Source organism: Anarrhichthys ocellatus, unplaced genomic scaffold (genome assembly GCF_004355925.1).
Source record: "Anarrhichthys ocellatus isolate YVR2014 unplaced genomic scaffold, GSC_Weel_1.0 scaffold82, whole genome shotgun sequence".
Classification (NCBI taxonomy): Eukaryota; Metazoa; Chordata; class Actinopteri; order Perciformes; family Anarhichadidae; genus Anarrhichthys; species Anarrhichthys ocellatus.
Genome location: NW_022280112.1, coordinates 1,379,538 through 1,391,937, shown reverse-complemented (window position 1 = coordinate 1,391,937; position 12,400 = coordinate 1,379,538). Strand labels below are relative to the sequence as shown.

At 40.9% G+C, this 12,400-nt stretch overlaps 1 protein-coding gene across 1 annotated transcript in view; it reads right to left on the bottom strand.

The window, feature by feature from the left end:
- Window positions 1-12,400, bottom strand: part of LOC116398331 (cadherin-18-like) — a 109,899-nt gene that overhangs the window by 54,166 nt on the left and 43,333 nt on the right. The window contains exon 4 of the mRNA XM_031874544.1: window positions 4,416-4,535. Coding sequence (XP_031730404.1) covers window positions 4,416-4,535 — 120 coding nt within the window. The remainder of the gene's footprint in view (window positions 1-4,415; window positions 4,536-12,400) is intronic.

The window sequence follows — 12,400 nt, the reverse complement described above, 5'->3', positions numbered from 1 at the left end:
CTTGTATGCACTCTTCTAGTCTTTCCGACCACTCAAAGCACTTTAACACTACATGTCATCATTCACCCATATTCATACACTGATGGCAGGTGTCCATACAAGGTGCCACCTGCCCATCAGGACTGTCTAACATTCACACACATTCACACACCGTAGGCATGGCTACCTACCGGAGCAATTTTGGGGTTAAGTGTCTTGCCCAAGGATACATCGACGTGCGACTGAATATGGGACAGAAACAGGTCCCACTCTTTACAGCATTGTTCAGCGTACATTGACGGTGCCTAATTGCACTGATATGATTACATTCTATTCTATGTCATAGCAGTATCGACCTTAAGGGTGCTGATATGAGCTAACCTCAGCCATCATAAGTTGTGGTCATACCAAATGCTGTCGAAGCAAACCCCTGAGTTTATTCAATTCACCAATTGTGCCTTTTACATTATATTACATTTATTAGGCGCCTTTGTCCAAAGTGACTTACAAAGTGCATTTATACCACGTAAAAGCAAGAGCCCTTCTTCTAACAAATTGAAGTTGAGAGATGCGGACCAGAGTTACTGTGGTCAGTCAGCACGTTGAACATTGGTTCTTAGTGACAGACAGAACTGATAGTGTCTACGTTGCTCAGTATCCTCAGCGTTCCAGCCTTTCTATACCCAGTCTGCGTGCCATGTGTGCAACCGTTGGTGTGAACATACTTGCTCCCTCATGCATGCAGTAGTTGCCATTGGACTGTGCAGCAAACAAACTGAAAAGCCAACTGGAGGTCTGTGGGTATACCCACAGATTCCTCTGAACAATGATGATGGTTTGGTGCCACAAAGTGCATGGTGCCCTTGATCCTTTGTCAGATCAGATCTTCACTGACTTCTGACTTTTTACCCAGTTGATGCTGTGACCAGTTTTAGTCTGGTCCCCATGCATTGCTCCCGACAGCGATTGCATGTTATGTCATACTCCATCCCAGTCTCCCTCTCAGGGGTGGTTCTGCTCTTAGGGTCTGATCTTGTGGGTATTGAATAGTTTGTGATAAGTGTTGAATCCTTTCCTCCAGCTAGATTTTCTGACATAAGGTTAGGATCAAGTTGTCCCTGTTGAGTCTGCCCTGGTATTTTGGGGTTGGGAGTCTCATCATCTAATTATGAAACTGGAAGGCTGGTGTGCACCCAAAAGCAAACCATTCAAAGCCTGTAGTGCACCAAGTATTATGCCGGAAGCATAATAATGGAAACACAATACGTGCAAAACAACCAGATTCACTTTAAGGCTGTCTCATTGTGATGCTTTTTGTCTACAGAAAAACACACATAAAGTAAGGGCACACAGATAGGGAATCTTGTGAAACCTCTTTTCAGTCTCCATTTAATTCCATTCACATCGAGTAGAATATGCGATGACAGGCACTCTCACTGAGAACACTTTGATATTCTCTGTGTACTGTCTCCACAAGGCCTTTCTCTTACACCTCTAATGGACACAGTATCACGTCTGGGAAAGCGTTTGTTGGGAGAGACAGGCAGGGGGGGGGGGGGCAGTGCCAGGTAGTTCTACATTCTGTCTCCTCTAACATGTCATCAGCAGGAGCCATTTGATTCACAATGCACTTATTTCACTGTTGTGTTGCAAATCATTTAGACAAAGAACAGTTTAAAGGCTATTATTTATAAGAGTAGGAGCATATATAAATCTCATCTTTAATCAAAAGACACGTAATGCTTACTTCTCTTCACAGGTCCAGGTGTGTGTGGATTAAAAACTGCTGTGTGTCCTGTGAAACTACAGTGTCAAATTCAATCTCTTATGAATTGAGTTTAAGGCATAATATTCTGAAACATGCTGTAGATTACGAGTTATATGCTCAGCCTGATCCAGGACTTTGTAAACAACATATCATGGTGCTGGATGGCTCCAAAAACGTAGACATTTCAGTCACAGAGCCACTATGGGAAGAATGTTAGAAATAAACAGACATCGGAATCTTAAAAGGGTTCTATTCTGCCACTGGTGGCTGGATGATTTGAGTTTTCGTAAACTGGGGAACAGGGGAAATTAGAAATAAAGGCCTGGTTCTCTGTGCCACTGAAATACAATGAAATCAAATAAAGGCCCTGGCCACTGTTCCAGAAGTATATCATCCAGCCACCAGTGACAGCACTAAACACACTGACGAGCAGCACTCCAGTCAGTGAGCAAAGAAGCAGTCCTGCATCATCTTTAATTCAAGATGATTTGCAATGACTTTAATTGAACTACTGAGTTGGAATAAATCATGCGTTCGTTGCTACTTTAAGCTGCCTGACATCGTTTTTGTCCCAACTTGTAGATAACTAAGATTTCATTGTAAATTGTATGAATACATCCGTGGCTGAAATGTCCAAGCAAAACTGACTAGACGTGTTACTGATAAGAAATGTTGCCATGGGCAGATTTTGTCGGAGGAAGTCATTTTGAAAACAATGACTGGAATCTGAGTTTTTACAGATTCAAATTTGTATCACATTCCTTCCTGGCAATATGGTTGTTATAGACAAAAGCCTATGGGAACAATTTGACCAAGGATTAGTGAAGATGGTGTAACGTCAAAGGTACAAAAGGTAAATTAATTCATCCATAGTGCATCATCCCAATCAACCAAGGCTGGTTAACAAAGTGAAGGAACTTGGATACTGTCACAACTGGGGGTGGACAAACGTCTGGTGCCGAGGTAAATCAGGCAGATTACACAGCTGTGGAAAAGGTATAACAAGAGCCAAAGTGCCACCCACTAGAAGGGGTAGGACGGATAATTGAGCATCACGATGACTGGTCTAGAAGAACAGCACCCAACAACCTGGCTGCACCACCACTGGGCTGATTGCTGTGTCAACTATATCTAGAGCTATATCGCATGTGTGAAAGTCACAGTAAAAAGGTGGTGAGTGGGAGTGAACATAGAATTAAATTTGTGACAGTAGAGAGAAGACAGAAAATGAGAGTAAGAATGGAAGACATCCAAAAAAGGTCCCCTGCAGGACACAAACCAGTGCCATTCATTCATCCTATTGTTTCTGCACTGTACGTTTGCTCTGGTTTATGCTCTTAGATGCTTGTTTAAAAAAGGAGATGCACTTATGACTTCTGGTGACTAGTAGTTCTCTTGAATACCTATGTTGAATACACTTACTGTAAGTCGCTTTGGATAAAAGCGTCTGCTAAATGACTGTAATGTAATGTAATGTATTCAGGGGCCTTCACTTCATGGAGACATTGCACTCTCAAATGGAAGTGAGCCGTCCCCATCCCTCTGCTGGTATGAGACATTATATCAGACAGGTCAGGTATTCAGAACTCGAGTGGCATCTGCGATGTATATTATTCATGTGTGACTTTTTGCAGGCCATGCTCAACAATCTAGTGTTAGGTCATGTGCAGCTGTTTTTGTATTATATTGCAATTTGGCATTGCATGCAAGACTGTACCACTTTGAAACATAATGAAAATGCAAAACACACTGTAGGATGTCTGTTGGGGTTCTGACAACCGACAAACATTTTGGAGAAATTGATATTGACAAACACAACACATTGACTTTATGTGTTTGTAGTTACAAGTTAGATCAGATCAGATCTCTGCATGAACGTTTCATGAATGAGGACAAATCTATTGGATCATAGTGAATTTCTTACATATGATACCCTGGTTTTCTGTACATCGACTAATGAACCGGACACTATTACCACTTTCAACCACATCATCCCAGATTCTGAGCAAGCTATCCCTAACATAATCTAAGGAGTTTAAATTCTCTAACCTTATCCATAGTGTAGTTTCCTTGGTAGTTACTGTTGCAATAACTAGTTGGAAAACATTGGTGGGGAATATTTGGCACATATATTTTTGAAACTCATAAAATATTTTCCCTTCATCCTTAAAATCAGTCTGTATATAGTATGTATGTTCCTGGTAAAACTATGACTAGGAAACAAATAACAGCAGGGCTTCCTGATAATTACTGAGCCAAACCAAGTCAGCAACCTTCATTACAGCTGCTCTTTCACCAAAAACAATGGAGCAGGTGGAGGCTGTCAGTTGAAGGGCCGCCCCCACCTGTGACACTTGTTCCCTAAAATATTTGGCTCTGCTGCTGAAAGCACTTCAGAGGAACTCACCACCTGCATCATCAAACACAGGTTTCCCAAACATTTAGCTCGGACAACAAAGTAAATCCACTTTGCTTTTGGCAGCATCATTTAGCTAGTTAATGGCACTGCACATGAAAGGTGATTCCTATCCTCCTTTGTTTGAACTTTCCCTTTGTTTGAACTTTCCCTTTGTTTGAACTTTCCCTTTGTTTGAACTTTCTCTTTGTTTGAACTTTCCCTGGGCAGCAGTCAAAATGTCTTTAAAGTGAGCTCAGAAGTGTTTTCTACCTGTCTTGGGGTCAACAGAGAAGTAGGGCTGTCCCTCCAGGACGCTGTAAACTATCTTGGCGCTGTTCCCGTAGGTCGGATCATCTGCATCTGAGGCTGTCGCTTGCAAAACTGACGTTCCTGCACAGAGAAGGGAACACATGTTAAGTGATCAGATGGTGACTCGCCACAACAACAGACCACCACAAAGAAATAAAGAGAGGAAGAGTTTGTGAATACTGACCAAAATAAAAGCCGACATCTTTCGTACTTTTATGAACATAATATATTTGAGAGAAAGTTACTTCTCGACCTTTGAACTATAAAGAAGAATTTCATGGGGAATATATCTCATTATTGTGGCCATTTTGAACCACGCATCATGCTCACTTTTACATTGCCACCTCAGCAACATATAGAATTATTCTATACATTTCAAATAAATTATTTTGAACACCTTCGCCTTTAAGTGCAAACAAAAGAAAACATAGAGAACAGTCCCCTAGATTCGCTATGGGAGCAGCAGAGCATGCTATAACACACAGGATGTATCTACATTATTTCGTTCTAACTAAACCCAAGTAAAGTATGTACAATGCCCGGTAATCCAGCGGAACATTATGAGGAGTACACAGATGAGGAGCTACATAAAATGGGAGAGGAGGCATGATGAATGGAGGCAGTGACAGAAAGGCAGCAAGAAGACGTAACTGGTGCTGTTCCTACAGTCAGTGCTCTCCTGAGCCCACTTAGGAGGAAATACTTTGCTGCAGAGAGTGTGACCTGTTGGCGACAGACACCGTCCACTGATAAGAGTGATTCCAACTGTGTAGCTATAACAAAAGTGTGGCTCTGATCAACATTGCCGTTTCACTCTCCACGCGGTAAGCAGCAATAAGCGATGATACGTTCGTGATTCTAGGGGCCATATTTATGGGATTACTTTTGTAGAACAAAGAGACAAGTGTTAACAATAATCGATGAACAATTGATGGTTCACGCTGCTTGCCCTGATATTCTATTTAGTTTTAGTTCATATATCCTATGCATGTAAATGCGTGCGTGTGCATTCTGCTTCCTAGACCACAATGTAGCAGTCTGTGATAGAGCTCTTCATGCCAAATAGAGTCCAAGGCTTTCTTGAAATCAATGATACAAGTAAATATCTTTCTTTCTTTTTTTTGTGTACGTGTTTGAAGTGTGAAGGGTTTATACATACTTGGTGGTGTGGTGTTTTGGGAGGAAACCAGTTCTTCTTCAGTGAATATCATATATTACCATAAATGACTTCAACTTTATTATAATCGTCATTATACATTTGGTACATGTATATGAAAATGGGTTCAGTATGACATGACCACAGTTCCATACTTCAGTAATATGATCAGCAATCTCCATGATAAATCAGCAAACTCCATCTGCTGATGAAGATCATATTAAAATCCTCGGAAAAAGTCGACTTGAGTTATTCTCCTTGTCTGAGTATTTAACCTAAATCTGTGTGATTGCTCCCTGATTTTTAATTTTTCAAAGGTGCCTTTGGTCCTATCATGTTTTTTGTAGCTCTGAAAACACAGTCGATCACAAGCAAACCAAAACACTACACATTTAAATACTGTCACTGCTGATACACGAGCCTCTGTGGCTTGGTTTTCATTTCTCATTCTAAACAATCTGTTCTCTGTGAAAATATCTTGTTTCTATGAAAATGCGACACTCTAAACATCCCCTGAATGCGGACAATGAGCTGCAGTGGAGCACAGTGTGTGTTGTCAGCAGTGCTCTTTGTAAAGAGCCACAGCCCATTAGCCTGGCCATGTAGCAGCAGACAGGAGAAGCCAAAGCTTTTAACCATCTCATTCATCATCGTAGACCTGCGGTGTGTTTCTGCTCATGGAGTGTAAAATGTTCACTTCATGTCAAATGAAGGGTCATGGATTGTTTTAAATTCTTCACTAGCTAATACATTTTCTTTGTAAATTACCAACAGTTTTCTTAGAATTGTGTATTTGTTTTTAGTGGAAAATAATCATGAGACAACTGTGAGAAAACTGTGAGATACTCTATCTATACTACCATTGTGCTGTACTTCTGTAACCATACAATAATGCCATAATGTGAACGTATAGACCAGGGGTCGGCAACCTGCGGCTCTTCAGCCCCTCTGTTGCGGCTCCCTGAGTCCACATCCACACTAATAAGTTTTCGTTTTAAACGATCTCCGTCCACACGGCGTTTCAGCATCGTTTTATAAATGATCTCCGTCCAGACTTAAACGCCTGAAATGGAATATCACGTGACTATTCACGCACACTGGGCATGCGGGTGGGTGCCGGTGTAAAGAGGAAGTAGATTGGTTGCTCAAAGCCGCTAACGTGACTTCAGACATCTGCTCCGTAGGTCTGATAACACCGCTGGACACGCTGCTCGCTAATCGCTCCAATAACAGCTGCTTCCTCCGCAGAAATGCAAACTTTAACTGGACAACAGCTGCTAGTAAAGACAACAAGGCCAGTAATACCTGACCTTAAATAAAAATGTTTTAATATTTTGTCAACTAAAATGTGTGTCACATCCTATTACACCTGTCAAGCACCTTTCCCTGCAGGTGGCTAATCATGATCTGCAGACCCCCGCCCTCTGTAAACTATCAATGGATGAATCCAAAAAAAGAAAAGTCACGGAGGAAAATAGAGAGTTTAATTCTGCGTGGACGTATTCATTTAATTTCACTGCCAACGATGCTGGCTTACCTGTATGCTTGATATGTGCAAACAATGTAATGTTGAAAGACACTTCCAGAACAAGTACACAGAATTTGCTGAAAAGTATCATGGAGATAATTTCTCAGCTGCTGCAGCAAACTCTCCTCTTCATAAGAGTTTGATATTGTTATAGCAGGTAAAATAACAATAAAATGTCAAGAATTGTCTTTATTCTTGTTCTATATTTTCATAAATACAACAAACTATAGTTTTTGTATATATAAAATAACTATATATAAAACTTTATAAGCTGTGATATCAAATAGCTTTAGCGGCTCCAGATGAATTTTATTTGGTGGAAAATAGGACAAAATGGCTCTTTGGATAGTAAAGGTTGCCGAGCCCTGTTATAGACAGTAGACTAATGGATAGTCCCTATGCTTTTTCGTGTTCATATCATCCATGTATAAACTCTATATACAGTCTGTACAAGTTAGAAGTATCCACCATAAAATATTCAGTTAGGAAGATTCTTCATTCCCTGTCAGGCAACCTTCTTCGGTTCTGAAAAGTGAAGCCAATGCTGAAGTGTCTTTAACTTGCATTTTCTCTAATGTTCATCAGGGGGTGATTCCTCTGGTTGTATAGAAGTCTATGAGAAAATGACTCTACTTCTCACTTGATTTATTACCTCAGTAAACATTGTAAACATGATTTTATGGTCTCAATTGCTAGTTTCAAGTCTTCAATACAGCATGTAAAGTAAAATAGAGCATATAGCAGGGTATGCTTTAGGGCAGGGCTACCTTGTGATTGAAGGGTCGCTGCCATGGTGTCTTTTCACTTTATTAAAGTTAATTGTAACATTTTGGTCACATCTTAGTCTGCTCACCTTCTCCTGTCACTTCTGGTTACAAATAAACAAAATTGTGACAAGCTAAATGCTGAACGCAAGGCTTCAAAACAGCAGTCCACAGACCAATGGGTGACGTCACAGTGATTCCATTCAGTTCTTATAAACAGTCTATAGTTGGGCCCTGTCTTGGGGCTCTTACACACTGTCATGTCCTGAAAATGGAAATCAGTACTATTGACAGATGGGCAGGAAGAATCAAGGCAGTGGCTGTCTGGATAAAGAGGTCATCAATGATTTAAGCCATGTCCACACTACTACGTTTCCATTTTAAAAAACGCATATCTTTTGCTATGTTTACACTGAGCGCCCACACTAGGCCGGAGTTTTCGAGCACAGAAAGCAGATTTTGGAAACAATGTTTGGAAACAACATAGACACCAGCATTCGCTACTTGATTGGGTCTTTGCAGTTAATGATTCGTCACGCCCCCTATCACGTGACCCTTTTCCGGAAGAAAACTAGCAACAACAGCCTTGATTATCGATCGACTACCAGTGGTTAATTTAATATGGATAACTGATATACTGTCTATACTAGCAGCTGTTGTGCAGTTAAATTCAGCATTTTATAATTCTACTGCTGTCGAAATGTGGAGGAAGCAGCTGTTATTGGAGCAATTAGCGAGCGCCGTGACCAGCGGTGTCATCAGCCCTACGGAGTGAACGTTTGAAGTCATGGTTTGTAGCTTTGATGGACATAAAATGGAGGACTTTCCTTTCCCTATTAATGCTTATTTTGTTCTGCACAACTACTGTGAAGTCCACACAGAAACTGTAAACTAACAAAAGCATGAACGTTTTCTTGTACGATAGAGACTTTAGCCACCAGCAGAGCTACGAGTGAGAACAGACAACAACAAAACCGAGGAAATGAGTGAGAGAAGTGTGTTAACCACATTTATTGACCCATAATCTAGTAAAGTTGGATTTGTATGTGTTCATTTTAAAGTAAATTAGATTTGTGAGAGAGATGGAGCAAGAACCACAGCCTTGTAACTGAATGAAAAATCCCTAACTTCTAAAACTTTCCATGAATTTTGTCTGTTTAAGTTTTTAGAGGAAGATCTTAAGTATCAAGCGAGACCTTTCATTATTAAAGACTACTGTATTACTCTGTCGTAATTGTTTTAACTAAGCAACCAATCTACTTCCTGTTCACACCGGCACCCACCCGCATGCCCAGTGTGCGTAAAGAGTCAGGCTTGCTAATATGGACAGAAATCATTTCACAACCGATGCTGAAACGCCCGTGTGGACGGAGTTTGTTTTTGGTTTAAAACCCTGGTTTTAACCGAAAACGTATTAGTGTGGATGTAGCCTAAAGCCGTCGTAACAGAAAAGTAGCAGCGTTTGGGTAAGAAGCCAGTTCAACCTATGGAATCCATCTTCAAGTAATACACAACAGTGGTTCAGACCAATCGCAGTCCTGTGAGGAGCTACTGGCAGCTAGGGGCATGTCATATAATATATCACTGTCAAGATCCATTGTCCTGCATTTTTAGTACTTTTACACGAGGTACTTTAATTTGGCTGATAATACTTTAGTGGGATTTTTGAATGCAGGACTATTTCTTGTAATGTATTTTCACATTGTAGTATGCTACTCTTCCTTCTCTGCTAGTCCTATCAGCAGTTAATCCTCTTGGTGCGACATACAGCTTGATGCAAAGCTTATCATGTTGAAGAGCTAGTGTAAGAAACAGCTGCCATCGCTGTCTAATTAACAGTACCACTGACAGTCTGCTGCTGACTTTAACCTCCAAATCCATTTACAGCTTTAATACTAAAGGTCAGAGGAACAGAGTTACTGAAAAGGAAAATCAAAGAGAGTGTTAAAGTATCAGGAAGGGGTAAAAGAACCAAGAGTGAGACAGGAGAGCACAAAATGAAAAACAGATGAGAGCGATTGAAGAAAAAAAAAAAGAAGCCCCACTGAGAAAGCAGAAAGGTTCAGAAATAATTGAGAGATGGGAGGTATAGGCGAAGAAAAGCGGAGTGGGGTGAATAGAGAGCGCATAGAGAGGGAGAAAGAGTCATTGAGAGAGATGAAAGACTCATGTGGAGAGAGACAGACAGTGAGCGAGATACTGATCAATATACATAGAGAAGCAGAAACTAAAAAGCAAGAAGTAAAGACAGTGAAAGGAGCCCAGCTGATCTTTATGCTCTGTTAGCTGTCTGCTTTGACAATGTCATGTTGCCTGATTGATGATGGGAATAAGTGGGAGGCTGGAGACTCTGGAAATCAATTTTAAATAAAAACACAAACATGAGCACATGCCCAAAACATTAAGAGAAATGTTCTACAACATCTCTCCCAATGCAACGCGTTCTCACTCCCAACTCATCAAATAACAACACTTGGTCAGTGCCCTCGACGTCTGACACTAATGTATCAAGGCCTCCTTCAGCATCTGTATGAGATGCAGTGGGCTTTCAACTAACTCTAATGTAAACCCTCCCATGTCATTACTACACGCTCACAGCAACTGACGTAGTATAAAGAGCTATGACGTCCACTCAGAGCCAGACGGAAGGGGTGGAGGTTAGCTCAAACAAGCACAGACCTTCACCCAGGACACTGCTGTGTGAAGTTTTCTGTCAAAATAAAAGTAGTTTTTTTAGTTTCTTTTTACCTCAAGTACTTTTGTTTCCTAAACCCAACCAAGTAGTTTTGTTGTGTAAGTAAACCGACATTGGAAGTTTATTTTGAAAAGACACTATCCATGTAATGAGCAGAAACAATTAGTACCAATTTGAAGTAAACCACAATTTATTTATTTTAATGGAAGAGTAGGTCATGAATGTGTTTTGTGTTTGGTGGGATAATGTGTAGACATTTATAGAGAATATTATATTACATAATTGATAAAATAATAACAGTATTTCTCTTAGTATGCACTCATCAAAATGATGATATACCCAAGCCCAGATTTAACAGATTTAAAACTACTGGTATATACTCATCAGCCAATCACGTGGCAACAACTCATTACTTTTAGGCATGTAGATATGTCCAAGACGATGAGCTGAGGTTCAAACCAAGCATCACAACGGGGAAGAAAGGTGATGTAAGTGACTTTGAATGTAGCATGGTCTTTTGTATCAGACGGCCAGAAACTGCTGATCTACGGGGATTTTCACACACAACCATCTCTGTGATTTACACAGAATGGTCCGAAACACACGCTTGAATCATTGATACAATCAGGATGGATCCATGCTTTCATGTAGTTTATGCTAAATGCTGACCTTACCATCTGAACGCCGCAGCAGAAATAGAGACTCATCAGACCAGGCAACGTTTTTTCCATCTATCCAGCCGTTATCTTCCGGGCTCAGAAGGGTATTCATGACGTCCCTCTCCCAGGCAACATGTTCTGAGCTCCTACTCTATCTCTAAGGCTGAGCACAGCCACCCAACAAAGGAAGCTCATTTCGGCCGCTTGAGTCTGCAATCTCATTATTTTGGTGACTAACCAAAGCTGATGACCATATGTGAGGGTGAAATTTAGAGGTCTGGTAAATTGAAAGCTTTGCCTTCCGGCTCAACTCTTCACCTCACTTGAACTCCATTGCTTGGGGAAGTGACTCACTGGCAATCCACCGTTTTCTATCTATGGCCTCAGACCTCAGTAGAGGTATTGACTCTCATCTCACCCGCCTCGCACTGCACCGCAAACTGTCCCAATGGCAACAGAACCACATAATTTGTATAGAGCAGGAAACATTTTTCCAATTGTCTCTTGTCCAATTTTGGAGAACCTTTGCCAATTGTAGCCCAAGTTTCCTCTTGTTAGCTAACAGGCGTGTGTTCTGCTGAAGCCCATCTGCTTTAAGGCTTAAGATGTTGCAGTGTCAGAGTTGCTCTTCTGCATACATTGCCTGTAACAAATGGTTATTTGAGTTACTGTTGCCTTTCTGTCAATTAAAACCAGTCTGGCCATTCACTGGATATTTTCTCTGGTTTGGACCATTCTCTTTAAACCCAAGAGATGGTTGTGTGTGAAATTCCCAATAGATTAGCTGTTATAATAATACTCAAACCAGCCCATCTGGCACCACAACCATGCTACCCTCAAAGTCACTTACCTCACCTTTTTCCTCCATTCTGATGCCTTAACTTAACCTGTTAAACCCGAGTTGCATGAGTAAATCGGCCGATCACAGGCCTTACCAGGCTCACATACACACACATTATGAGGCATTTATTTTTGTCTTGCAGATTGTCTTGACCATGTCGAGGTGCCGTCAACATATTTGCTCATTCTATGACCACGCTGGGCAAAGTTGAATAATTGCAAATGCATATATCAATACTAGACACCTTAAAGGCAGGGTTGGTAATCTTGAGAAAATAGCAAGAGTACACTAGATTTTAAAATG